At 63.6% G+C, this 27,226-nt stretch overlaps 1 protein-coding gene across 1 annotated transcript in view; it reads left to right on the top strand.

The window, feature by feature from the left end:
• The first annotated feature begins 1,089 nt into the window (after positions 1-1,089).
• SND1 (staphylococcal nuclease and tudor domain containing 1) overlaps positions 1,090-27,226 on the top strand; it is a 127,676-nt gene continuing 101,539 nt past the window's right edge. Inside the window, exons 1-10 of the mRNA XM_075024491.1 lie at positions 1,090-1,252; positions 5,689-5,838; positions 7,108-7,228; positions 10,046-10,124; positions 12,780-12,940; positions 13,164-13,255; positions 13,865-14,023; positions 14,466-14,572; positions 14,853-14,943; positions 21,018-21,131. Coding sequence (XP_074880592.1) covers positions 1,178-1,252; positions 5,689-5,838; positions 7,108-7,228; positions 10,046-10,124; positions 12,780-12,940; positions 13,164-13,255; positions 13,865-14,023; positions 14,466-14,572; positions 14,853-14,943; positions 21,018-21,131 — 1,149 coding nt within the window. The 5' untranslated portion in view covers positions 1,090-1,177. The remainder of the gene's footprint in view (positions 1,253-5,688; positions 5,839-7,107; positions 7,229-10,045; positions 10,125-12,779; positions 12,941-13,163; positions 13,256-13,864; positions 14,024-14,465; positions 14,573-14,852; positions 14,944-21,017; positions 21,132-27,226) is intronic.

Consider the following 27,226-nt stretch of genomic DNA (forward strand, 5'->3'; position numbering starts at 1 on the left):
TGAACCCCTGGCTGGCCGGTTGCCTGCTGGAGCTGCCGGCTTGGATGCCGTGCCCGAGCAGGAGTGACCCCTTGTCCCAGCCCTGCGCTTGCTCCCCGGGTCCTTCTGCTCCAGGCTGGGTTTGCGGGGGGATTTGGGGTCACCCGAAGATGTGAGGTTTGTACCCACAGCCCCGCCATGGAGAAGGGCGGCCGCACCGTGCCAGAGGACACCCCGGCACCGCATCCAGACTGCAAGTCCCCGCTGCCACGACACGACGATGATGATGGTTGACCTCGAGTGGTCGAGGCCATGGGGAGAGACCGACTGTGCCTCCCGGCGCCGGTGACCCCCCCAGCAGCCCCCGGGTAGGTCGGGGGGTGGGGGGGGGTGTCTCCGTGGGGCAGCAGAGCGGGAGGGGTGGGGGGTGCCCTTGGGGCCGACCCACGGGGCAGCGAGGACCCGCCGTGCCGCTGCCTACCCCGACACCGGCCAGAATCACCCCTGCGGCAGCGGCCGAGCAGGGAGGGGGGCGCGGGGGGGGGTGTCCCCCCTTCTCCTCCCCTCTTCTCCCCAAAACCGCTGCTCGGGAGCACGGCCGGGGGTGCTGGGGGAGCCGGGGGGGGGGGGAAGCCCCCCCGGGACCCCTTTCTCCCCGCCCGGAGCCGGGGGGAGCTGGCGGGTGCCGCCGGTGCCCGGCGCTGCACGGACGCGGAGGGAGAAGGGTGGGGGTGGTGACGCAAAGGGGGCGTGACCCCGCCCGGCCCCGCCCCCGGCGCGGCGGGAGGCCACCTGGGAGCCCGGGCGGCCCTTTGCCGACGTGTCCCTGGCGCCGCGTGCCCCGGAAGTCCCGCCTCCCCCCCTCCATCCCGCTCCCCTCTCTCCGCGAGGCGGAGGGGAGGGGCGAGGAGGGGGCGGGGCCTCCCGTGACGTCACGCCCCCGCGGCGGCCTCTCGGGCCGCTGCCGCGGCGCCATTGGCCGGCGAGCGGCGGGGAGGGGGCGGAGCGGACGGCGGGGCCGGCCTCCCGTTGGCCGTCGGCCGGGCGGCGGGGCGGGGCGGCGGGAAGCCCCCGCCTCCACACACTCCCCCCCCCCTTCACCTCCCTCCGCCGCCCCGCCCCTCGGCTCCCTTCCGCGCTCGCACCGGGCCCCGTCCGCTCCCTCCGCGATCGCCCCGTCCGCCGCCCCCGCCCCGCCATGGCCTCCGCGGCCCCCCCCGGGCAGGGCGGCTCCGCGCCGCCCCTCGCCGTCCAGCGCGGCATCGTCAAGATGGTAAGGGCTCTGCCGCAGACCCCTCCGGTACCCGGGATCCCCCCCCTTCCCTCCCGGTTAACCGGCACCCCCACCCCCCGTGCAGCTCCCTACGGTGCCCGGGACCCCCCCCCCCTTCCGCTCGCCGCCTCCCTTCGCGGAGCTTCGCGCTCTATCCGTCCCCGGGCCCCGGCCTCCCCCACGCCTTCCGGTGCCCCCGGGCCCCTTCCCCGTGCAGCCCGCCCGACGCTCCGGACCGGCCCTGGACCCCCCCATCCCCTCCGGTGCTCGGTCCCCGGTGCCTGCTCCGCAGCAGCTACTGCCCGTCCATCCCCCCCCGGCGGCCCGGGGACCCCTCACTGCACCCCCCCACCCCGTCCTGGGACCGGGGGGCGAGGCTGTCCCGGTGGCCGTAGGGCCCCGCCGCCCCGGTTGCCGACCCCCGCTGTCGGGATGGGGCAGGAAGAGCTTTCGGTTCCCCCGGTATCTGCCGGGGCTGACCGGGAACCGGTGGTCCCGCTCCGCTACCGGCCCCGAAGCCCCCGCGGCCCCGAGGAAACTCGGGATACCCCGGCGGCGTGGGCGGCAGCCCCGTGGCACCCCGTCTCCCGTGGGGACACCCCACCGCCGGCTGGGGCGTCCCTCGGGGTCCCCCACCTGCTCCTCTCCCTCCTCTTCTTCCCACGCTGCCGCTGGTGTCCCCCCACGGGAAGGAGTGGCGGGACGAGGTCCCCGACACTCCCCCCCCACTCCAGCCGTGTCGGATCCCCACGTGTGCCAGCAGCGGAGACCTGGAGGGCGAAGGTCGGGGTCCAGCAGCTGCTGTCGGGATCGGGTCCCCGTGTTCCCTCCCGGTGCCTGTTCTGCATCACCCCGTCACCTGCCGCGCGTCCCCCCCACACCCCGGTGAGGATTTGGCCACCCCACCCCAGTGGCTGCTGTCACTGGCTGTGCCACTTGCGGCAACTGGCTTGGTTGGATCCGACCCCCCTTCTCCACGTGTCGGCGTCGAGCCGGGCTCGTGTGCCAGCACTGTCCCGGCTCCTGCCTTCGAGCCCGTGGGCCACTTGTTGCCGTGCCTTGTCACCCCGTTGCCCAAACGCTGGTTTTTCTTGTGCCCAAATACAGTTTTTTTCTTGAGGTTGCAGGTGACCCGCTGCCTTCTGAACGAGACCTTTGCTCGGGGCACCACGTCACGCCGGAGCCCGTTACGGCGGTGGGGACGGGTTTGGGGATGCTGGAGGTTTGGGGACACTGCTGTAGCTCACCCGTGGCGTGGGGAACCGTTCCTGCCACTCTGTGCTGTCTCATGCCCAACGAGCTGATTTTTGGGATGCTCAGGGAAAAAAAACTCACCTGGCTGCTCGTGCTGTCCCATCTCTGTCCGTGGGGACACAGATCCGTAGTGTGATTTTGGACAGGATGGTTGGTGTCTGCTGGCCGTGAGGCAGCCATGCATGGTGGGCACCGGCTCCTGGGGGCCACACGCACCCCCCCATGCCTGGGGAGGGTGGGTGCTGGTGCCTGGAGTGTGCCCCATGGTCCCCCTTCCCTTCCCGGGGCAGGCAGCCCAAAATCCCTGCCCAGGAGGCACCCTGGAGAGGTGGGGGGGGTCCCTGACTCTCTGTGGTCGCTGCTCTGCTTTGTGGTGGTGCCGCAGAGCCAGGAGTTGCTGGGGCCAGCCAGAGTGGTGCCGGCCACCTGCTGCGCTGCGGTTCCCATCACAACTTTTTGAACTTGGAAGTTTTGGGTGTTTTTTTTTTTTTTGCTGCACCTTCCTGATGCACATTTCCCATGAAACTGCAGTGGGACCGCGGGGTTTGGGAGCAGAGAGGGGGCTTGTGCTGGCGCAGCAGAGCAGGACAGGGGAGCAGGGAGGCAATGGGGGTCAGGACCCACCTCCCCCGCCTGGAAGAGGCACCGCGAGCCCGGCTGAGGTTCTGCCCCATGGGGTGGGATGGGGCAGCAGCGGGCTCCTTCCTTTTGGGGGGCTTGAGTTGCTGGGGGAGGACGCGGAGTCCCAGCGGAGAGGTGCGGCGCAGCATGGCACGGGGGCTCCCGGCTTGGGGCTGAGCTGGGACCCCGCGTTGGTGAGTCTCCAGGTAAAGCTGGGGGCTGCCCCTCTCGTTGCCAGCGCCTGGGGACCCTGCCTTGCCTCTCACCATCCTTCCCATTCCTGCGATGGCTGTTAACCCTTTGTGCCCCACAGCTGCAGCTCTGGATGCGATGGTCTGGCCGACGGCTGTGCCGGCAGGACCCCGGTGCCGTCCTCTCCCACGCGTGGGGGTTGTCTCTGCCGTGGGAACTGGGTCCATCTGGGTCGTGTCCCTGTGCCGTGCCCTGGCCTTGGCACGTCCGTCTCTTGGCTCAGCCTGCACCAACTACAGCTTTTGCAGCCCGGTTTAAGCCTGGTTTAAGCCCAGCTTTCTCCGACGAGGTGCCTGGGCTGAATTTTGCCAACAAGGAGGAGCACGGCTTGGGCTGGCAGGCTGCTTTGGCGGGGGCGAAGCTCGGGTGGTGGCATGGTCTCCCAGTCCCATCGCTGTCGGAGCCCAGCCAGAAGCTGCTGGCTGTAAAGGTGTGTGTGGCTGCTCCATGGGCAGGGACGGGGGCACGGGGTGGTCCGGTGCTGGGGGTGGCATGCCCACCCTTAAAGCACCACGTGGACCCACGGAGCACAGACCAGCTCCACTAAATGAACCTGTCCCCTTCCCGGGATCCAGGGTTTGTACTGGTAATTGGATAAAACAGTTGCAGCATCTGACTTGTTTCCCCATGCCCTATAAATTAAAGATTAAGGTTAATTACAGCGATGAAACCTCTAAGTCCTTAAGTATCAAGCACTGAGCCTTTGCCAGGGGTTTGCTCTGTGTGCAGCTCAGGCTTAATTTGAAGCTCAATTCCCAGCAGCTCGAGCAGCGTACCGGTCTCTGCTGTGGGCACAGGCGTGCAAGAGGTGGCATGGGGCAACAAGCGTGATGCTGTGGTACGACCAGACCCTCGGGGTCGGTGTGACAGGGCTTGTTTCGGTGAGGCTTGGCGTGGGCTGGTGTCCCTGGCGCTGGGCCGGGCCGGCTCCCGTAACAGGGTACGAGTCCTCTGGCTTTGGGATGCGCCGTGAGCATCCGTGGGGATTTCGGGTGGGCAGCAAGCCAGGGCGCATGGTGAAATCCAACCCGGAGGTTTTCTGTGAGCACTTCGGCAACATCAATCCCGCCTGCAGGGAGCCGATGCCGATTAAAACGGGAACAGGGTGATCCTCGGCACGCTCGCTCTGCGTGGCCGGGAGCCTGGCTTGGCGGCCGGAGCCGGCCCTGCCGATGCCGTGGCTGGCGGGTGGGTGGCTTGGGGTCTTGTATGGGGACAGAGCCATTGAGAAACCTGGGGCTTTTTGCAGGGCGAGGTGATGCCGGTTACTGGAATTGAGTTGGGTGTGAGGAGAGGTCCAGTTTGGGTCTCTCTCATTTCTGCTCATTTCTCCCAGCAATTTTTTCCGTATGGGTTTATTTTTCCAACCTCGATGCAGTTGCTTGGCTGAGGTTACTGCCCATGGGCGCAGGGTGCGTGTGGCCCCTTTGCTCCCAGCGGGTCAGATCCCCCGGTAAAGGTCTTAGCATCACGGTAGGTAAAAGCATCCGCTCTGAGTGTGGTCTTCGCCCAACACTCCTGCAAGCCTCGCCGAAGCCGTGCCAAGCAGCCCAGGTGGTTAAAGCCCTCGTGCCGAGAGTGGCACCCTCTGGGCCAGCTGGCTGCAGGCACGTTCCCCCTCTGCGTGCCCTGTCCTGGGAGGCTGCCCCGGGGCAGCACCGGTGTCAGCTTTTCCCTGCCTGCATCCTCCTGTGCCGTGCTGGCAGCTGCACAGAGCCCCTCGGGGTGCTGTGGGCATGGTGCCCTTCCAAATGCGGGGGTCCCGCTGCGGCAGCGGGGAGCGATGGGGCTGCTGGAGCCCCGGGAGGTGGGTGGAATGGGATGGGATGGGATGGGGCTGCCCGGCATAGTGGTGCTCCTGGCTCGGAGCGCTCAGCAGCCAAAGCAGCCTGGGGAGATGGCCTGGTTGGGCTCATCTGACCCGTCTGTCAGCACCGGGAGTAAAATCCCGATCTGCCAAGTCCTTTGCGTTATCCGCCGTGCTGGGATCACCCTGGGTTCAGTTGTGCTGCGCTCCGAAGGAGGGGATGGGATCTTTGGCAGGTACCGCTGTGAAGGCGCAGAGTGTGGAGCTTGGCACCGTCCTGCATCCCCGAGCAGAAAACCTGTGCCCGTGAGAAATTGTGCCCTGTGGTGCTGAGTTTCCCATGTCCTACCTGGGGCAGGATCCATCCCTGGAAGTCTGTCTGTCCGCACAGCATCACCTGCCTGCGTGCTCAGCTCCGTCCCTTCTTGCCTTCCTTGCTCTCCTTTGCCGGCTGCTGCCGCCGGGGCTGGGGGACCCCCGTAACCCCTCTGCCTCCCCGCAGGTGCTGTCGGGCTGTGCCATCATCGTCCGCGGGCAGCCCAGAGGCGGGCCGCCCCCTGAGCGCCAGATCAACCTCAGCAACATCCGTGCCGGGAACCTCGCCCGCCGTGCCGCCGCGGGCCAGCCGGATGCCAAGGACACCCCGGACGAGGTGGGTGCCTCCCACAAGTGGTGCCGTGCAGACCCCCTGTCCCAAGGGTCACGGGTTGAGCTGGATGGGGGGGGTGGGGGGGTGTCTCCAGGCTGCTGTCCCAGCTCTGCAGACCACAGCACCCTCAGCTCGCCCATCGCAAGGGATGTTGCCCATTCCCAGACCTGCTGCTGCTGTCCCGTGGGGCTCAGACAGCTCCCTCCTTGCCAGCATTGGTACAGGATGAAACAGTCTCTTCAATCATCCTTTAAGGGATCCTTTCCCTGCTCCAGCCCCCCAGTGTGGATTTTGGGGCGGATTTCTTCTTCCTCGCCCTGTTACGGTCACAAACATGGCCAGGACGGGGCGGGCATCGTCTGCTGGTGAGGACCAGGCACAGCTGGGCAGGGTCTGTGGGACCAGGGGAAGCCGGTGGTCCCTCCAGGCTTCCTCTGCGGGGCTTCACCTGCTCTGGGGGCACAGGAGGCAACAGGGGCATTGCTTTGGTGCAGGCAGGGCTGCCTGTGCCGGCAGCGGTTGGGAGCAGCGGTTTTCTGTCGGAGGGAGCCCAGCCGCGGCCACCCATCCTCCCAGCCCCGGGGGTGGTGCAGAGCGCTGGCAGCTAATTGCTCTCCTTGGGGAGTTTGTCTTCCAAACACTGCTTCAGCCTTTAAATGTCACTCTTTTAAAAAATTATGCCTGTCAGGTTTGCTAATTGTTTATGAGCACGTCATGTTCTCTCCTCCGGACCGCGTTCCCCACCCACCCGCTGCGGTGGAGTGGGGCTGAGCTCGCCGGGGCTCCGGTGCGTTCCTGCCTCGGTGCAGAGAGGTGCAGGGGGGGGATGCGAGAGCCCGCTTCTCCCGGCCGCTGCGGCCGGTCCCGCTCTGCTCCTTCGCCACGGGCAGGAGCCGGAGGAGCCCCCGCCGCGTCCCTGGGAGCTGGGGCTGGTCCAGCCCCCTGCGTCACCCAGCTCCAGCCCTGCTCCTTCTGCCCCAGGAGCTTTCCTGGGCTCAGCCGGATGGGTCTGGCTGTGCTTGGGGAGCACGAGGCCAGCTGGAAAACCAACCGGGACCCCTTTTGGGAGGAGGGAGAGGAAGAGTGGAGGTGTTTCTCCTGCAGAGTAACAGGGTCGATTCCTCTGCAAGCTCGTGGGCTGCAAGCAGCCTCCAGTGCGGTCCTGGGCTAATGCAGCACATGTGGAGGAGAGCGCAGGTCCCCCGGGGTGGGGAGCTGGGCTTTCCAGGCCACGTTTGACCCATCGTCTCACCTCGACTTTGTTCTCTCCAGCCCTGGGGGTTCCCGGCTCGCGAGTTCCTGCGGAAGAAGCTGATCGGGAAGGAGGTCTGCTTTACCGTGGAGTACAAGACCCCGCAGGGCCGGGAGTACGGGATGGTGTACCTGGGCAAAGGTGAGTGCAAAGGGCTCCGTCGGGCACCTAAAGAGCTGGTGGGGAGCGCGCAGCGAGGTTTGCGGAGCGCGCGGTGCTCGCAGCCGGAGCTACTGTCTGAGAGGGTGGGTTGGGATGCGGTGTTGGCAGCAGAAGGATGCATGTCCGGTTTTCCATGGAGCTCCAGCTTTTGGAGGGGAATGATGGCCGGCAGCGGTCCCGGCTGCCCGTGGGGTTGTGCAGAGCCGGAGCACGGCTGCGCTCTCTGGAGCTGCAGCTGCTGGTTGATGCACCACAGCACGTGGACGCAAGCCATGGCATTAGGCGAATTCCCACAGGTTACCCCTTGCCATCCTTTTTGTCATTATAAATCTCTTCTTATCTCTGGCTGATTGAAGTCTCCCAAAAGGAATCGGCTTACCTGTGGCCCCTGAGGATGCGGCGGAGTGCCAGGAGCAAAACCTGGCCTAGCCGCTCAGCCCAAATGCTGCGTGATGCCTGCAGGCAGCACTCTCTGGGGCTCAGAGTAGCTTGGGGCAGGCAGCTTTTTTGGTGCTGGTGCAGGTGGGCTTTGGCTCCAGTTAAGTCCCCTTTCATGGTGAGCACGACACTGGACTGCACTCTGTTGGGTGCTGCGTCCCCTCTGCCAGTAGCCCTGGCCGACTTTTGGTTCCAGCCGTGCTGGTGGATGAGTTTTTGGGCTCTTGCTCCCCACGGCTAGCCCTCAGCCATCGCCTGGTCTGGTGAGAGTAACGGTGAAAGTGGCGTGGAGGTGGCCGCATCCTGCTGCCGGCTTCTGGACCGCTCTGCTCTGCTGGGCTTAGCTCCTGGTTGGACTTCCCGTGTCCTTGGGTTTCAAGAAGGGGAAGGTGGGAGGGCGAGCGGGTGCCGTGAGGCAGTCCTTGTCTCCAAATACGCTCCCCGGCATCGCTGCGGCACTCGGAGCCTTTCCTGTGGTGGAAGCGGGAGGCTGGCTCGAACGGCAAACGGATGGGACTTGCTCACCGCCGCAGACGGGGCTCGTCCCGAGGCAGCGTGGCACGAATGGAGCGAGTAGGGTCTGCGTGGAGGCCCAGGGAGAAAGGAGGTGGCCCGCGATGAGGGGGAAGATGCTCCCTCTGGGTCTGCGGCAGGAGTTGCCGGTGCCTTTGCCTGGGCAGGACGAAGATTGCTGGCCATCCGCTCCGCTGCACGGCCAGAAAGCCCGGCATCGCTGATGGCTCCCGGTTTGCCGCTGCAGAGGATCAGCGGGTGGATTTGTGGCCGTGCAGCTCCCCAGGAAGGCTGGAGCTCTCTCCTCGGAGGTTTTGAGGCTCAGCTGGACGTGGCCAGGGCCAGCATAGCCTGAGGTGGGCAATACCCCTGTCTGGAGCCCCTTCCCACCAGCACCTTGTCACTGCTGCGAGGATGACCCAGGGCTGGCTTCCCACTGCCACTGCATCCCAGCACGCTCCAGCCAGCATCTCCCGCATCCCTACGGGGGTCCTCCTCCAGTGTGGGAATGAAAGACCCCCACAGTCCCCAGGCTGCAAGAAAGGGGAGCAGGGTCCTACGTGCTGCCAGAATGAGCCTGTTCCCCGAGACCACGAGTAGCTGGATATCGAAGTTAGCTCCGTGCTCATTCCTGAGCTTCCAGTTTGCTCATGGGCTGGGGAACTGGGAAGCCCTTTGGGATGGGAATCCCCTCCTGCAGAGGCGGGGATCATAGTTTTGGGCCATCCTTCAGCAGGAAGCCTGGCAGGTCCTGACGTCGCAGTCTGCAACAAATAAACCTTGAAAGGGGTTTTGTTGTTTGGTGACACTGTGATCGGTGGAGTGCTCCCTTTCAGTCATCTGCAGCCTTGTTGTCTGTCACGTTAAGGACTCTTGTGCTGTGCCTCCCACGTAGGTGTCGTCCTTATTGTTAAATCCCAGCCTGTCACACCGTGGAGGTGAGAAATGAAGCATAAAATGTTTCCTGATGAAGTTTGTCAGGGTTTAAATACTATTAATATGGAAACGCTGCGACAGTTTCCCTGGCAGTGATGCAGCAGCTGTCTGCGGCTCTGGGCTTTGGAGCGGTGGGTGCTTTGAGGGGTGGTCGCTTGCCATCGCTCGCCAGTGGTGGCTGAGCCAGAGCAAAGGTACTGGGGAAGGGTGGGGGTCCAGGCAGTGTCCGACACCCCCTCCCCAGCCACCCCCTGCTGCTGCTTGGGGCTGTGCAACCCTGCACCCTCCCTTCTGGGTGGGCAGTCAAGGGTTTCTCCTGGGGGATTCTGCCCAAATCTTCCTGTTTATCTGCTCTCCCAGGCCTGGGATCCCCAGGACTGTGGCATTTGTCCCCTGCCTCCCTGGGAGCTCTGGCTCCTGGTAGCCGTGAAACCCCCATTTTTCTGCGGAGGAAGGGTGCCTTGTGGGGGGGTGCCCGTTGCAGGTCGTCCTGGCAGTGCAGCCTTTGTTGGAAATCCAGAGAGCCCCTTTGGTGCTGGGAGGGTATTGCCTGCCTCCCCTGGGTGCTGGGGACATCCCCTTCCCACGGAGATGGTCCTGGGTGACAGCAAGCCTTGCAGCCCAGCGGTGCATCAGAGCAATGTGCCGCCTTCCCACTTGCTTAGCTCTGATCCGGGGGAAATGCTGTCCCCAGGAGAGCCCTGTGCTCCTCTGCTCAATGCATCGTGCAGCCCATGTGTTGCTGGGACACTGGGCTACTGATGGGAGTCTTTCACTCCCGGGTTGCTCCGGCACTGGTTGGCTGGAATCGTCTTGGGAGCGCTTTCCAGGACCGAGGTCTGTGTGCCTCTGGGCCACCCCGCGTGCTGGTGGCTCGTCTCGCTGACTCCTCTTCTCCTCTCTCTGCAGACACGAGCGGCGAGAACATTGCCGAGTCCCTCGTGGCCGAAGGGCTGGCTTCACGCCGGGAAGGGATCCGAGCCAACAAGTACGTATGCGGCTGCGTTCCTGCGCTGCCCCGGTGAGCCCGTGCTGAGCGGCCGCGCTGGTTCTCTGCCGTTATTTACCCGGGCATGGAGCCTTTGGGTTCCTCAGCTTCGGCCGGGCACCTGCCCCTGCTCCAGGGCTCTCTGCGGTGCCCAGGTTTCACAGGCATCGGTGTCCCAGCACGGTGACCCCTTGTCTTGAGGGTTGGAGCGGTGAGGGGCTGGGGAGGGGGAGCTGTGTGTCTCCTTGCCCTGGATGCTGAAGGACCAGAGCTGTGGCCCCAGGCTGCAGAGCAGAAAATCTTCTGAAGCTCTTGGTTGCTGGAAAGTAACTCCTGGCGTGGAGTCGAGGTGCTTTAATTCATGCTAGAGAGGCGATGTGATGTTCCTGCCCCTTGTCCCATGTCCGGGTGGTGCGTTGCCTGTGCCAGTGCCATTGGAGCTGATGCCAATGCTTTGCGCCAGCCCCGTCACGTCCCAGAGCAAGGGAGAAGCCTGGCCTTGACCGCAGTGTGCTGGCACCCCCCCGCATGGCACTGGGCACCAGCTATCCTGTTCCAGGGGTGCGAGTTGTTTTTGTGGCACTGCTATAAATACCAGTCGGACGCTATTTCCATCCCCGCGCCTGCTGGGCTGGAAGCTTGCCCGTGTCGCTTCCTAAAACTGTTCCTGGCACACTTGGATGCTTTCCACCCAGTGTTTTCGGTAGTGCAGCCTGTAAACAGGTATGTTGAGTAAAGAGAGCGTGCATTGCCAAGGGCGTGGATTGGTTATTTTATACCCAGGCTTGTCAGTGCTGAAGCCTCAAGTGCCAGCGGGTCCTGCCTGCTGCCTGCCTGGGGACACGGTCCCTGTCCCGAGCCCCTGGGGAACGTGCTCTATGCCTGGTGCTGGTGGGCTCTGGATGCCCTTGGCAGAGGTCAGTGGCTCTGCTTTGGCATGGTCAGGGACCGCTGCAGGGCAGTGATGCCTGGGAGAGGTGCGAAAGCCGCTGCGCCCGTGCTGGAGGACCTGCAGAAGCCGCCTGCTTGCAGGGCTGCTGGGGCTGGGGGCGAGGAGCTGCTGGGAGAGTGGGTGCAGCACCGGCGGTGGAGCCTGGCGAGGACCGGCGGTGTTGGTAGGATGAATTGGGGTTCAGCTGGAGTCGGCTCTCACCGCCCTGTCCTGATTCTGCACCTCCTGCATAGCTCTTGAGCTGCGGAGGTGGAATGAAGGAGGAAAGCCTCTGCCTGCCAGTCTGCTGGGGTTTTCGCACTGATTTTCTCCTGCTTCCCATTGGAAACGCCCCCCTGGGACCCTGCTGGGGCTTGCGCTGAAGGGGGACCGTGAGCCCGCACAGGGCTGGTCGTGAGCAGCCGTGGCTCGGTTCCTCTGTGTTCGTCCCTGCTTTCCAGCCAGCCTTCCCCACCAAATTCCCCTCTCCTGGCTCCACTGCAGGAGCATGTCAGCTCCAGCCGTGCCGCTGATCCCATCGGAGGACGGTTGCATGGCAATGCAGCTGCCCAGGACTTTTCAGGAGCTTCTGGACTGGCCCGTTGTGCCGGAGGGAAGGAAATCGGGGTGCAGGTTGGGTGCTGTTCTCCGCTGCTTGTGCTGGGGGCACCTGCGCAGCTCCACAGGGACCTTCTGGTGGCTTCAGGCTTGCGGGGGTCTGCTGCTTCAACCCCCTCCCACAAGCACACCCAGCGGGCAGGACACCCGGTGAAGCCGGTCACCCTGAGCCCCGCGATGACGGTGCAGGACCTGGACATGCAGCCCCCCTGGCTGGGCGATGCCGCTGCCGTGAGCTCCATCACCAGCACGATGGGGCTGGTGCAGCACAGTTAGCACAGAGCTGAGCTTCCTGCAATTAAATATCGCCTAGAGTGCATCGCTGCTCCACGTTTGCTCTGCTAATTCAAAGGGTGCATTAATTAATGGGTGCGTGAGGTGACTCTGAGCCACTCACTCATCAGCTACTTGAGTTGGGTGCTTCTGCAGTGCATTTGGGATTCATCAGGTTGCAGCTTTGCCCTGAGCTGAAGAATGCTAAAACGCAAATATCGCCAAATTTATTTAACGAGTTATGACAGCACGTGGCAGGGCTGGCTGTTGGTGCTGGGAGGGGGCTGCTGCTGCACTCTGCCTTTGGCGGCTGCCGGTGTGTGCAGGACCGGGGACGGTCCGTGGTTTGGTACGGCACGCAAGCTGCGTACCTGGGTTTGCCGTCCCTCCTCTCCCAAAGCGCGCTTTGCCGCTCAGGGAATCGGGGCTGCTGCTGCCCCGTCTCCTCGGGGCTGCCTTTTCATCGCAGTGCGCAAAAGCAGCCTCTGAAAGGGTTGCCTGGGCTAAACCTCCCCAATCTATCAGAGATGGTGCTTCCAGCAGCGGGTATTTGGACATCGATGGCGCAGCCTCTGTGCCGCGGTGCCGGAGAAACTTAATTTGATTTACTGTGTGTTGCTGTCAGCAGCACGAAGCATCGCTCACCAGCTCACCCAGGCAGTGCCTTTTCTAGATGCAAGTGATCAAATCTCACTGAAGCATCCAGAGAAGTGCCTGGAAGATGGATGTTCCTGGTGATGGAACATGCAGGAACTGGCAGCGTCCCGCCTGCCCGGGGCCTGGCCTCATCCCGACTTGTCCTGTCCTTATCCCGACTCGTCCTGTCCTTGCAGCCCCGAGCAGAGCAGGCTGGCGGAGCTGGAGGAGCAGGCCAAGAGTGCCAAGAAGGGGATGTGGAGTGAGGGGACGGGCTCTCACACCATCCGGGATCTCAAGTACACAATCGAAAACCCCCGGCACTTCGTCGACTCCATGCACCAGAAGCCTGTCAACGGTAAGCTGGCACCAACTCTGGCCCTCGCTGCTGGGCGCTGCGGTCGCCCCTGTCCTCCGTCCTCGGCTGCCTGCCTGCCCGCGGCCTCGGGGGCCGGTTGCCCACGCCGTGCTGTTTGGGCGCTGTTCCCGGCACCCTCTCGCCGCAGAGAGCTGTCTCCGGCTCCGCGGCTCCCACCGAGCCCCTCCGCGGCAGGACCGACCTCTCTGCTTTTGCTCCGCAGCCATCATAGAGCACGTCCGGGACGGCAGCGTGGTGAGAGCCCTCCTCCTCCCCGATTACTACCTGGTCACCGTCATGCTCTCGGGGATCAAGGTGAGGCTTGGCCGCTGTCCCCTGTCCCGGGCAGGTATGCTCAGCAGTCCTCTTTGCAGCGAGTTCCTTCTTGAATTTGCACCGTCATTCACAGAGCATCCTCCTCAGCACCTTTTGGCACCGGTGTGAGCGTACCGGTACCTGCCCCGGCTGCCATCCAGGGAGGGATGGAGGCAGGGGTACGGCTGCCTCGTTGCCCGCCGTGTCATCCTGCCTGCACCCTCCAGTAACAGGCTGGTTGCAGCCCGCGGTTGCGTGCGCACCGGTGCGGGGTGTCACCACGGGGATGAGAAGAGGTTTGGGTTAGGCGGGTACCAGCTCCGCGCTGCCAGGCCCGGCAGCTCTGGGCTGTCGGACCCCCTGTAAGGCTCCCCTGGTCGCTGGGTGAGTGGTGGTCCCTTGCTCTGCTGGCGTGGGCTGCCGTCGAGGTGGCTGCGGGTGCGTGGAGCCGAGAGCTCGGCCGCCCGGCGCAGAGGACGGCTCTTGGGCTGGGGATTCCTGGGGCGGACGGGGCAGAGCAGCCTTCCTCCCCATGGAGGTTTCTCACCCCCTTCCCGAGGTTTTTAGGGGCCAGCCCGTGCCCTGACCGTCCCCTCCCCTCTGCTGCAGTGCCCCACGTTCAAGCGGGAGGCGGACGCCCCTGAAGTCCCCGAGCCATTTGCGGCCGAAGCGAAGTTCTTCACGGAGTCGCGGCTGCTACAGAGGGACGTGCAGATCGTCCTGGAGAGCTGCCACAACCAGAACATCCTGGGCACCATCCTGCACCCGGCAAGTGGGGCCGGCGGTGGCGAGGGGTGGGGAGAGGGTCCCGGTGGGCTGTCGGACGGTTGGTCATCACGTGCTGAAGATGCTAAAGGTGGTTGCAAGGTCCGGGTGCCTCCTCCGGTGAGGGCTCAGGGCGGCTGGGAGCCGTGGGCTCTTTACTGGTGGATGTGGGAGACCATGGTCCATCTGAGCAGCCCGTGAGGAGAGCAGACCCCTGTGGGGTGGTCTTCAGTAGCCCTGGGGGCACCGGGTGCTGTGACCAGGCCTTGCAGGGCTCTTTGGGGACCTGCGACATCTAAGGGGCTGAGCAGGGCAAGTGCAGTGCCCCCCTCGCAGCGGGGCAGGGACGGGGGGGAGGCCAGCTCTCCTCGGGGGCGCAGGGGGAGATGTCGATGCCGCGTCCCCCCGCCGCAGCTGAGCGCGCCCCTCCTCCCCTTCTCCGCAGAACGGGAACATCACCGAGCTTTTGCTGAAGGAGGGCTTCGCCCGTTGCGTGGACTGGTCCATCGCCGTCTACACCCGCGGCGCCGACAAGCTGCGTGCGGCTGAGAGGTGAGTCGGACGCTGGGAGCCGCGGGGCTGGGCTCTGGGGTGGGCACGCTCCGAGCTGCACCCGTGGGGTGCTTGGGGTGACTCCAGCCCCCTCTTTCCACCCACGTGTGGGTACCCCCGGTGCTCTCCCGGGTGGGAGGTAGATGCGATCTCTCCTTGTGAGTCTGCGCCAGCCCCACTGCCTCTGCCAGGGCTTTGCTGGACAATTTAACGTATGGCACGTCCATCCCCGCTGGGGACGCCAGCCCAGGCATCACGCCTGTGTCCCCCCTCCTGCCAGGTTCGCCAAAGAGCGCAAGTTGAGGATCTGGAGGGACTACGTGGCCCCCACGGCAAACCTGGATCAGAAGGACAAGCAGTTTGTAGCCAAGGTGAGTGGCTGGCAGAGCAGGCGAAGGGGCAGGCAGGGTCTGCCTGCGTGGGGGCAGAGGGCAGGGTGCCCGGCTGCCCATGCCGGATTCTGCGTGTGCTGGGACAGACCCCGCAGGGTTTTGCCTCTGCTACATCCCTGCCACGGCCCGTGGTGCGAGACCGTCCAGGCGCAGGCTGGGATCTCGGGCAGGCCTGGGGTGGGAAGAGGTGAAACAAAACGAGGGGAGGGGAAGGGCCCAGGGTGGGTGGGGAAGGGCTGGTGGGTGCCCTGGGGCCTCGTTTGCCGGCTGGCTGGGTGCCGCAGAGATGCTCTTGCCCTGCCTGCTGCTTTCCTGCCTGCTGAGGGATGCTTGCCCTCAGCAGAGTTTTCCTTCCCTCTCCTGCCTGCGTTTCCAGCACCGTGTCCGGGCACCAGCCCCACGGCAGCCCCTGCCCCAATCCCGGGGGGTTGCTGGTGTGGAGCCGTGGGGTCTCCGTGGGGCAGACCCCCTGGCTGGCACCTCCCTGCAGTGGCTGGCCCAGCTCCGGGACCTCGCTAGCCCCATACACCAGAGCAGCCCCCGGGATGCCCCCACTGCCCGCGTTCCCACCCTACGGAAACCGTGCCTGCCCCTGCCCCAGTGCGGTTCGGAGAGCGTAGCCGATGCAAAAGGGAGGACGCGAGGGGAAGGTCGGTGGGGCTGACCTGGTGCTGCCCCTGCCCTGGGTGGTGGGTGTCCCTGCGGACGAGCATCTCGCCCGGGAGCGTGGCGGTGGGACGCGGTGGGATGCGGGGATCTGGGCACCGTTCGGGGAGTGGGGGGGCGGGGGGGGAGCAGCCCGCTAGATGGTGCTGCCGGCTCACCCAGCACAGCAGCCGGGGGGGCTTCGGTGCTGGTGGAAACCCTGGGAAATGTGCAACAGCTGGATTTCTTGGAAAGTCAGCTTAACGCCTGTGCTCCCCGCCCCGCATCCGGGTCAGATCCTGCCCCCGGAGCATCCTTCCCGCTGCTCCATCCATCCCTGCTGCGAAGGAAAACGGGTTTGTGCCCGGGTACCTCTGCCTGCGGGCACGGGAGCGAGCCGGGCTGCTCGGTTCCCTCCCTGTCCCGGTGCGGCCGGCAGCGGCGGTGGCAGGGCTCGGGGCAGAGCACGTCTGGCCGGGCACCGGCTGCGGGAGCTTTGGAGCTGCCGGGCAGGGCAGAGCCAGGAGCTCTCGCAGCTGGTCTGGTCTCAGCCACGCGATGCAACCGGCTTAATTAGTTCATCCGCGCGGTGCTGTCACCGGCAGCTGTGCGGCAGCTCCGGTCCTGCGGAATGAGGCTGGGGAGGTGCTGGCTCGCGTGTTAACTCTGAGATTGCGCCCTTCTCTGCAGCTGGCTCTTTGTCAGCTCAGATATGGCTGGTAGTAGCGGTAGCGGAGGTCCCCCCCAAAATTCCCACCGGCTTCCCCAGGCGCTGAAGGGTTTGCAGGGCTTTTCTTCTTTGAGTGGCATATGAACGTGCCGCACATGCCCAGCCCAGAGGGTCTCTGAGATGTCCAGAGGTGAGAGTCCATCCCTGGGGAGAAGGACCATGTTTGGAGGTGCTGCTGTCGCAGTGAAAAGCAACACCTGGGCAAATGCCCCTGCGGGCACGGGGATGGCCGTGCGAAGGCGCTGGCGTGCTCACAAGTGCCATCCTGCCGCTGGCAGAGGCTGCTGCCGGAGCCCGCGCCAGGAGCCGGCACGGGGGCCGTTAGTCATGCTTTGCTCAGCAGCTTGCGGAGGGGGCGGGTGGACGGTCCTGGCATTTCAAAGATGCCCGTTATTTTGTTGAACGGCTCGTGTGCAGGCTGGGACGCTGGCGGAGAGCTGCAGCAGGCGGGTCTCTTGTCCCGAGCACCCCTGGCAAAGCAGCAAAGGTGCCTGCGGTGGGTTTGGGGCTCGGCGGCATCTCCAGCCCTTGTGCCAGGCGTTGCCATGGGGCAGCCATCCCCCCAGGAGCGGTGGGAATTCACCCCCGGTGCCGTGGAGCGGAGGGGACCCCGATGTGCAGGCTGCATCCCGCTTAAGGTCCTGGGGCAGAGCGTGCAGGTTGGCCCCCCCGGTTCTGGGCGCAGCCCCTCGCTCTGCTGGGGGTCCCCCCAGGCTGGGAGCACTCGGCCCCCTGGCTCGCCGCAGGCTGGGGTCTGCTCTGGCACGGTTTGGCTGCCCTGGCCCTGCAGTAAGAGCCCCCAAACACGGTTAAGCGCCGCGATGCCATCCTGCTTCCTGGGGAGGCGATGCAGAATTTCTCTGCCTTCAGTTAAAACCTGCTCTTTATGCAGGCCCGTGCAAATCAGCATTTAGGGAGCTGTCAGCCGAAGCACCCCCCAGGCACCGTCAGTTTTGCAGTGTCAATTTTTGGTCTTTTTCCCTTCCCGGGAATTGTAAGTGACAGGGAAAATCAGGACAAATGCCCGCACGCCTTGGAGTGCCGGAGCTGAACCCAGAGCTGGGCACATGCCCAGCCTCCCCGAGGAGCCCCGTGAGCCCCCATCCGTCCTCCCGGTGCCCTGCAGAGGGGTCTGAGCACCCGCAGGCAGCGGGCAGGCAGGCAGGCAGCGGGCAGGCAGCGATTGCTCGGGCGCTGAAGCCGCCTCCGTGCTCGGCAGAACGCCGAGGTGCTCGTTTGCAGCGGCAGAGCTGACGTAGGAGCTGCCAGGGGGTGGCGGGGGGAGGAGGAGGAGGAGGAGGAGGAAGATCCCAACCTGTCTTTGCACTGTTGAGCAACCGCGGCAAATCAGCTCCGGCTAATTTTGGATCCCGATGCCGTCGCGGTCAGCTGCCGGTGCTTTGAGCGGAGGGGTTGGTGTGGGGAGAAATTAAGGCTTGGCCTCAATTGTGGATTTGATGCCTGTGAGTGGCAAGAAGAAAAGCGGTGGAATAAAAATTTGAAGGGGCTGGAGGCTTTCTCCTGAATTCCCTACGTCAGCTTGTCTTAGAGCACCCAGGGATTTGGGACAGCGCTGCTTAGAGTTGAATACATTACGCTGAAAGCTATCCTCTGCCAAAAGCTGTTTATAATACAGCTTTGTACGTGGGGCTCGGAGGGCTGTACGAGGTTGTGTCGTCCCATCTCCCCGCTGCGGGGCAGGATCAGCCCCCCGGGGTTGGGGGGTGAGGTTGAGAGCAGCCGCTTGCCCGGGGCACGCTGGGCTGCGTGGGCAGCCCCTCGGCCGCATCCAGGCTTGCTGGCTGGGCTGTGTGTTGGTTCCTGCCATGCACTGGCTCCAGCACTTTGCAGGTTGGAGGAGGCAGTTGTGGATGAGCTGGGCCTGTGTATAATTTTTTTTTCTTTTTTTTTTCCCCCTGCTTTGCAAAATGCTCAGAGCCTTCATCGTGGCCAAATCATCTCAGCTCTCAGTGGGATCTGCCAGAGCGAGCCTGGGAGCTGCTGTCCTGCTGAGCTGAGCGCCAGACCCTGCCAAAACCCCTCAAAAAGCAGTTTCCTGGTCGGGGGGGGCAGCACTGGCCCCTTTCTCGATGCTGGGTACCACCTCCCAAAGTGCCACTGTCCCTGTCTTGCAAGGTCAGGGTGCAGGAGGTCCCTCCTGGCTTTGGGGATGCTCCCTGTGCAGCAGCCTGTCCCGGAGCCCTCTCCCAGGAGAGCTAACGAGCAGTGCTCGTTACTGCCAGGCAGGGAGTGCAGGAGCGGGCTGCCCTGGGGGGCACAGTGGCAGCTGGGGGAATGGCCCCGTGGTCCACAGGGGTCCTGCTGGGTCGAAGCCCATAGCGAGGGCAAGCACGCAGGGCGAGCAAAGCGCTGGGGTGGAAAATTGGAAACCATGTTGGGATTAACACTCTCAGCGAGGAAAAACTTCTCGCACAAAAAAAATATCGACAACGCACCGCTCTGACCTTCTTGCCCCAGGGGAGCAGTGGTGGGGGCGAGGGTGGGAAGCCTGGTGGGGGCTCAGCGGTGGGTCACTGGAGCCCATCCGCTTGCAGGGGCTTCACCCAGCCCTCCCCTCCATGCACCTGGCTGGAGGAGCCTGGGCTTGGGATGAAGGCTGTGTCCTGGGGGGTTTGGGGAAGCAGTGCTGGTGGAGCATGCAGGCTCTGCAAGAAGTAGCTGCGGAGATTTTAAAAAAAAAAAGTAATAAAAAAAAAAATCCTTTCAATCCATTTATCAAAGTGCCTTTTGAGGCAGGTGAAGCCACAATAAATACTGGATAAAGGGAGCTGGCCACAGCAAGCTGAGAAATTATTAGCAAGAAAAATGGCATGGCCCCTGAGGTGGTGCTGAGTCTCCCGTTTTGCTGCTGTTTTGCCCCCCTCCTGCCCGCGGGGTCCCTGGGGAGGGGGCTGCAAAGTACCTTCTACTGCTTCTATGCACGGGGCGATGCTGCCAAGCTGGGGCTGCAGCTCCTGGCTGGAGGAGGGGAGAGGTGGGCACCCAGGGACCACCCTCCGCTCCCGCTGCCACCCTGCCCTGTCCTGCCTGGGACTTGCAGCCTCTGGGTGCCCCTGCCCCGGGTACCACGTCCTGCAGCATCCCGTGTCCCCGCAGAGACCCATCGCAGCTGGGTCAGCCCGGCCGAAGGTCCCTGCAAGTTAATTTCTGCCGGGAAGGGGATGCTCGGGGGGTGCTGGAGGGGCTTGGCGAGTCCCCGGTGCCAATTGCCGTCTCCTGCACGTAAACCACGGCTGTGCCGGGAGCTGGCGGCTGCCTGCCAGCGGGAGCCTGCCCTGCTGCCGCCTCCTGCCAGAGAACAAATGAGATCTGACCGCAGCTCCGACATGGAAGTGCGGAGTTGCGCGTGATGGATGTGTAATGCAGCGCAGGATTTGCCCCTGGATCTGACCTGCAGCTCCCCTGGCTGCAGTATCTTGTCTTCACGGCTTGCTTTTTCTAAGCCTTCTGCGAGAGGGAAGGGATAGATGCCCGATGCGCTGCTGGGGTCCCATCCTGACCCCTCCAGCAGCAAGGATGCCCTGAAGCATGAGATTTGATTACTTCGCTTAGCATGCAAACTGCTTTGGGCTCGGGTCTGCCTATGAAAAGCAAAGGATCTGGGTCCCAGGAGAGGCCGAGTCAGTGGGTAGGGACGTCCCCCGGGGGGGTTTGCTGTGCTGAGAGGAGCCCTGGCAATCCTCGATGTCTGCTTTAATTTTAATTCCTATAATCCTGTTATCCCTCTGGCTAAGCACGTTTTGAGGGACTGATGTGCTTGCTGGGGCAAAAAGTGCTGTAAGTGGAGCAAATGTGTGCCCTCCTCACTCTGCTTCCCGCCCCCCCCCCCCGAGCTCTGGCTCAGCTCTGGGGGGATGCATGGGGCTGTGCTCCCTGGGCTCGTCATGGATGAGCAGCAATGGGAACCTTTTGCTCCGGTATGACTCGGGGGACTGGGTTTGTGCTGGGAGCGGGTAGGGGAAGGTCTGTGCCCTGCCAGTGGCAATACCTGGGTACCTTGTCCTGCTCTGCTTGCTGCCGCTCCGTCCGGGCTGGAGAATGGTGTTTAATGAAAACTGAGAAGATTAAAACAGCATGCCCTGAGCCCTGCTGTCCTCTGCCTGCCTGCACAGCCCTGCCTACCTTTGCCACCAGTTTTTCTAATTAATTTGCTCCCTGGGTGCATGGAGAACCACCAGCCAGGACACGCTGTTGCACAATTGTCGGGTGGAAGAGCCTTTGCTGCGGGCTGTGCTCGCTTCCTCCTCTACGTGCGGTCATCCATCATCCGGTATCGGTGCCTGTGGTCCAGTCCCCTCTCTGGTTTTTGTTTCTGGAGTGAAACCCTGGGGGGCTGACCCTCGGCACGGGATGGCACATAGCTGGCGATGTGCTGGTGTGCCGCGGCATCACCATCTGGGGACCTCGCAGGGCTCTGACCAGCGCTGAGCTCCTCAGGCTCGGAGAGCAGGACCACGGATGCACTGCCGAGCCGCAGTGACCCACCGGGCACTGGGAATGGGGTTGGAGCCACTGTCTCCGTGATCTCTGCTGGGGGCTGAAGCTGGGGTGGGTCGGGGAGCGTGCCGGAGCCCGGGCATTGTCGCGGCGGTGCCCGGCTCTGGACCTCGTGCTGCCTGTGGGCATGGTGTTCACCACGGCCTCTCTCCCTCCGCAGGTGATGCAGGTGCTGAACGCGGATGCCATCGTGGTGAAGCTGAACTCTGGGGACCACAAAACCATTCACCTGTCCAGCATCCGACCCCCCCGGCTGGAGGGGGACAGCACGCAGGTGACCGTGGGGACGCGTGGCGGGGACGTGACTGCGGGGTGAGATGGGGGGGTGCTCTGCTCTGCTGCCCAGTGGTGCAGCTTCTCTGATGGGCAGCAGTCGTCGGCGTCCGTGACTATCCCTGGATGGAGTCCCTTCCCCGTGAGGCTCCTCTTCCACCTGGTCTGACCCCCGCCCCGACTCAGCACTCCCTTTTTCTTCTTGGGGGAGCCCCATCTCACGGGAGGCAAGGGGCCTCAGGGAGGGTTTGAGCGTGCACTCTGATGGCTGCAGGGAGACCGATGCCTCCCTCCTTCCCTGCCTCAGTTTCCCCCTCTGTATTGCGGTGCCATTGCGGTTCTCTGCTCTGGGGAGGTAGAAGAGCCCTGTTTCCAGGGCCTGGGGCTGTGGATGATGCGTGGTGGGATGCTGCTTGGGGCTGTGCTGGTGGATGGGTGCCCCGTTGCTGTGGACTCGTGCCCCTCGGTGGATGGGCACACAGGCAGCAGGGGAGCTGCTGCCCGGCATCCTCGGGTCCTTTGTCACCCGCAGGCTTTGGGCTGGGGCTGTTCCTTTGCTCAGCGGCGCAGCAGCAGCTCTGCCCTCCCCTTCCCCTGCAGCCTGATGTTTGCCCATCGCTGGGGGGGGGAGAAGCAGGAGGCTGCAGGGCTGCTGGAGATTATGCAAAGCATGCAAAACCCTTTGATTTTCCTTTTCCTCCCTGCTGTGCCATTCGGCGAGGTGCTCAGCCGTGCAGCCCCCGAGCATCTCTGCCCTCCGCTGTGGGGCTGGCTGGGGTCGGGGAGCGCTCCCCTCCTTCCTCCCTGCATCCGAGAGGAGCGGGCTCCTGTCCTCCGGCTCAAAGGGATGCTCCGGTGTGACTCTGGAGACCTGCAGTATCAGGATCTGATGGGGAAATGCTGGGGACTGAAGTCTTCGGTGAAACGCTGCATTGTTCGCGCACAGTTTGGTCTCCGCTGTGCTTGGTTTAAGCATGTTGCAAGCCGGCGTGTGCTGGACCTCAAGCCCCGCGCTCGGCAGCGACATGAAAGCACCCGAAATAAGCTCTGCTGTGCGGCTGCGGGTCGCACGCTGAGTCCCCTTCACCTCCGCTCAAAAAACCTCTGCTGGGCTGGGAGCCAGGATGCCGGTTTGATCCCCGTGCCCCTTTCTCGGCACGGAGCGGGTGGTGACGGGGGCAGCCGGTACGTGCCGGCAGGGCTGTGACCTGCGGCGTGGGCACGGAAGCCAGGCGCTGCCCGCCTTTGCCTGGCGGCAACTGATCTGAAACCATCCAAAAGCTCCTTAGGGCAGGGATTTAGCTGCTTGCCTCTTCTTTCTTTCTTTTTACTCCCGCCCCCCCTCAATGGCTGATGCACTCGAGAGCTGCTGAGACCCCCGCCAAGCACCTGCATTGTTCCTAGCAGAATCCTCCTCCTCCTCCAGCGCCTCTCGAGATGGCGAGGAGCGCTCCCACCTGCCAGCGGGAGGAGGGCTTTCCAGCCGGGAGCAGGAAGCCAACCTTCACCCGGGATTACGCGAAAGCTGCCTTTTCCAGGGCTGGGGTTTTTTTTTTCCCCAAACGGCACCGATGCGCTGAGCGCCGGCCGGGGCTGGCCTGGCCGCGCTGGCGAGTGACGGCACCGCGTGCCACGGCTCCCCAAGCTGTCGGTGTGCGCAGGGGCAGAGCCCAGGTTGCTGTGGGAACAGTAATTTGGAAATTCCTCCCTCCTAGGATGCCGCCTTGTTTTGTACACACTGAATTATGAATAACTTCCCAGATTAGCTTCTTCCTCCCGCTGTTTCTCTGGCGTCAGCGCCGGGCGGACGGGAGCCGCCGCGAGCCGAGCAGCGTGCTCGCGCGGCAGGGAGGGCATGGGGTGGCTGCAAAGCGGCCACCGGTGCCGGTTGCGGGGGGGGACACCCGCTCCCTCGTGCCCCGCCGGCATCGTGCGGCGCTGCCGGGAGGAGCGCGGTTTCTTTGCGGAGCGGTCGCGGTCTCCAAGGAGACTGCAGAAAAGCAGCTGCCCCCCGCCACGCTGCCGGCTCCCCTGGCAAAATCCTTTGCTTGCTTCGGCACCGCGGCCCCGGCGCGTGGGCGGTTGCCTTCTCCCTGCCGGCGGGGAGCTGCCGGGCTCGCCGCCGTGTGTGGTGCTGCCCAAGGGATGCCCTGAACGCGGGCTCTCCCCCCCCTCGCTGGGTCTGGGGTCTCGCTGCAGGTGCCCTAGCGCACCAAAGTTGCCGGATTGCAGCCAAGTCGCTGGTCCGCATCTGGCTTCTCGTTTGGGGAGCTCGTTGCGTGGAGTGGGCTCGGCATTTGGAAAGATCGGCGCTTCTAGATTGCATCCAGGGTTTGCAGGTGCCAGGTCCTGCTGCCAGACCCTCCGGCGGTGTGAAGTTACCCGTCCTTACGAGCACGGCCTGGCCAGCGCGACCCCAGGTCCTGCAGCACCGTTGGGGAGCGAGAGCTGCTTCCATCTTCCTCCTCCTTCCTTCTGCTACCAGAGCTGGAGCAGCCGGCGCTCCAGAGCCCGTCCTGCCCCGGTCTCGGGGGGAGCCTGCGCGGCTGTGACGGCCGTAGTGATGAGATTCAGAAAATACCCATTTGGGTACTTGGCCTGCCACCACTGTGCCAGCCTCTTGCTTGGGCATCCCCAAACCAGGAGGATTTCAGGCCCCGGCACCGGTGTGAGCTCTCTTGCCCTTCGTGGTCTCCCCAAGGCTGCCGGTGCGTGCCCTTGCACCGTGCAGGAGCGAGTTCGGCCACCCTAGCTTGTGGGTGCCCCAGTTAAACCTCATTTATTTCTTGCTGGGTTTTATCCTTCTTTAGGCCCTTCTGCATCTTCATCTCTGGCTCTGCTTATGCAGTTGCTTAATTACCTGTGAATGCAATTAATGAAATGTTTACGCCCCCCTCCCCTTCCAGATCATTCGTTTTAAAAAAAACCAAAACCGATCCAAAAACCCAACAACTGACCAAAAAAGCCCTAGCCAGACGAACTGGGCACCTTGCTCAGCTGCGTGCCCCTCTCTTCCCCACCCCTGACTTGGCGCTTTGCTTCTTGCAGGGGGGTCCTTTCTGGCCCTGAGCTCCCCCAGCCCCACGGTGCCCGCGGACCCTTGGCTGCTGCTGCTGCTGCTCCCCTTTAATCCCTGCTCCAGCTCCTGCGCTCTGGAGCTTTCTGCAGTGGGGGGGGCTCAGCGTGGGACACCCTGATCCTAGCTGCCCTTGCAAAGATGGAGCCTGAGCTCAAGGCATGCACACACACACACATATATATATATATTTTGGGTTGGTTTGGGGCTGTTCTGGAAGGCTTTACCCATGAGGTGTTGTGTGGGGGTCCGGCAGCTCCGTAGCAGAGCGCTGGGGCTCGGCAGCGTTGGCTGCGAGCTGCTTTGCCCGCGGTCGGGGCTAGACGTGTACCCACCATAGTAGGTAGCATGTAGTTAGCGTGGCTCTGCCGGGGAGATCCATCTCCATCCCGCCGAGCGCAAATTGGTCCCAAGGCACCTGATCGAGTAGATGGGAAATGACAAACTGAAAATTCAGCGTAATAAAATCCTACAGCCTTTCATCTCCCGCCTTCATCACCCAGCGCGAAATGAATCCTGAGAGCAGTAGCTGATAACGTTTAATATCTCTATCGCTTGTCTCTGTCGAGGAACATAACGTATTCAGATGAAGATGCATCTCCCCTTGCTGCCCAGGTGCTGGGTCTGCAGGTGCGGCGCCAGTGCCGGCTGGAGCCCCTCGCCGGGACGGCCGGGGACCCTCAGCGGGACGGCTCCCTTGGTTGGGGGCAGCACCTCCGCAGCAGGATGCAGCGCGGCTCCTTCCCGCTGTGCAGTGTCAAAAGCCGAATGTTCCCGGCAGTCCTTCCCCAGGCCATGTCCTGCCACCACCGTGGGCTTAGCGGCTCGCCGGGCTGGAGGCTGAGCCGTACCGCTGCGCTCACCGCGGCTGGTGCTGCCCTCGCCTCCGGTGAAATTCCCTGGTCCTTGTTTGGCCGGGCTGGAGCCAGGGCTGTTTTCTGCCGTGTTTAAGCCCGCAGTTTTGAAGCGCCAGCTTGTTTGACAGCGTGACCTCATTTCACAGCTGTGGGCCACATCTGGGATTCGAAACGTGGGGTGCTCCAATCTTTGGGGTGAACGAGGCGTCTCTGGGCACGGGCAAGCCCTTCCCCATCGCTGCGGCTGACGCCCATCGCTCCGGCATCCCGCACCGCTCGGCCCTCGTACCCCGTGGTGGGGTTTGCCATCCGTCCGTCTTCGGCCGAAGCAGGTTGCCGGCACGTCGGACCCGACCGAAGGCAGAGCAGCCCGTGTCGCTGGCGTGTGTTTCTGTGGGACGGGAGGCAGAGCAAACCCCCGGGGAGGAGCGGTGGCTGCGAGGGGCTCCGACCTGCCGGATCCGCGGGCGCTGCTGGGTCTGTGGGCAGCAAGTGGGGATTCTGGCTCGGGGGCTGGGGCTTTCCTGGGTCTCGGTGTCACCACCGTTCCCGGCGTTCGGGAGGTTTCAGCTTTGCTTTTTTTAATCAGGAATTCGCTCCCTCGGACTCCCTACAGAATCTCGTTAACGGCTCTGTGCTCTAGCAAGCTATATTTGCCCAATTGATGCAACGGCAGTACAAATCTGCTCCAATCCCCCGATTTATCTAAATTGATATCTTAATTGGTAATACTCTTGGAGTGGGGGAGTCAAACACATGGACCCTGATTCAAAGAGAAAAACCAGGGAAAAAAGCCATCCTGCTGGTGGTGGGTTGGGTGTTTTTGAAGTCTGAAAGTGGGGCAGTGTCTCCCCTGGCCGATGCGGGGCTGCGGGGAGGGAGGCAATTGCTGCTGGGGGGGGGCTCGAGGTTTTGGCAACTCCAGGGCCCCTCCTCGGCCCTGGGAGCTGGAGGGAAGAGGTGGAAAGGGAATCGGGAGCAGAGATGTCCCGGCTCCTTTCCTGGTTGTGCCGCTGCTCCGGGACTCGAAGGTCCCTGCTCCTGCCTGCGCAGCAGAGATAAGGTTGACATTGGCGGTGGGGGATTTCTTCAAGGATTGTCTGGACAGCCCTCAGGCACCTTCCAGCCGTATTTTCTGAGGACACAAAGCCAAGGCTGTCTGGTTTTTCTTGTTTATCCTGGATGCTGCCTCACGCCTGTCCACCCACTCTGCACCGGCGCTGGTGTTGGGGTGCTGGGGTGGGCTCTTGGGCACCTTTGGGTGCCTCCAGCCCTCTCCAGCTGGAGCGCAGGGTGGTGGGTCTCTGGAGGAGCAGGACCCCGGTGCTGCGCCTGCTCCAGCTGCCGGGGCTCGCCGGCTGCCAGCGTGCTGCAGGAGCGACGGCAAGCCTCACGTCTGCCGGGAGCGCGTTTGGCACGGTGGTAGCTAATTGCAAAGCTGACACAAGCGTCAGGGCTGTCACTGCACTGGGCAAACTTGGAGGAGCAGGCACTGCCGCAGACAGAAAGCAGTGGAAAGCTGAAAATGTAGGGAAGCTGGAAATGTCTTCAGAAAAAAACAGACGGATTTGGGCTTGGATTTTTTTTTTTTTCCCCGCTCTCAAATGAGCATGTGTGCAGGTTCCTTGGCTTTCTGATATGTTTCCAAAGGCAGGGAACTGCTGGCTCACGTTGGGCTGCGAGCAGATGAGGGATTAGCCAGCCACTGTGCCTGCCAGCCTCCGGAGAGCGGGAGCTGTCACCCACGAGGGGTCCTTGTTCCCGGCCGGTGGGGACCCTCACAGCCAGGGATCAGCCGGGCACTGGGGCCGGCAGGGAGGGCGAGCCCGCAGCCATCAGGCTTGACCCGCTGGCTGGTCTCAGCATCTCTGGGATGCAGGGTCCCACGGTGCTCCCGATGCCGCTTCCCCTCGGGTTTCATGGGGTGGTGATGCTGGGCAAAATGCACGTGGCTCCGTCCGTCTGTCCGCCCAGCCGGGCATGACGTGTCCTGCCACAGGGAGCAATGACGCTGGAAGGTCGGTGCCGGGGCAGCCGCGCGGCTCTGCCGCACGGGCTTCGGCTTCTCACGTGGTGTTTGACTGCAAACCGCCGGCTCCCAGAGGTGCCGGCATTTAAGTCCTAACAAGGATTTTTCTGTGCCTTGAATCTCGTGTCCGGTCT

Source organism: Buteo buteo, chromosome 4 (genome assembly GCF_964188355.1).
Source record: "Buteo buteo chromosome 4, bButBut1.hap1.1, whole genome shotgun sequence".
Taxonomy (NCBI): Eukaryota; Metazoa; Chordata; class Aves; order Accipitriformes; family Accipitridae; genus Buteo; species Buteo buteo.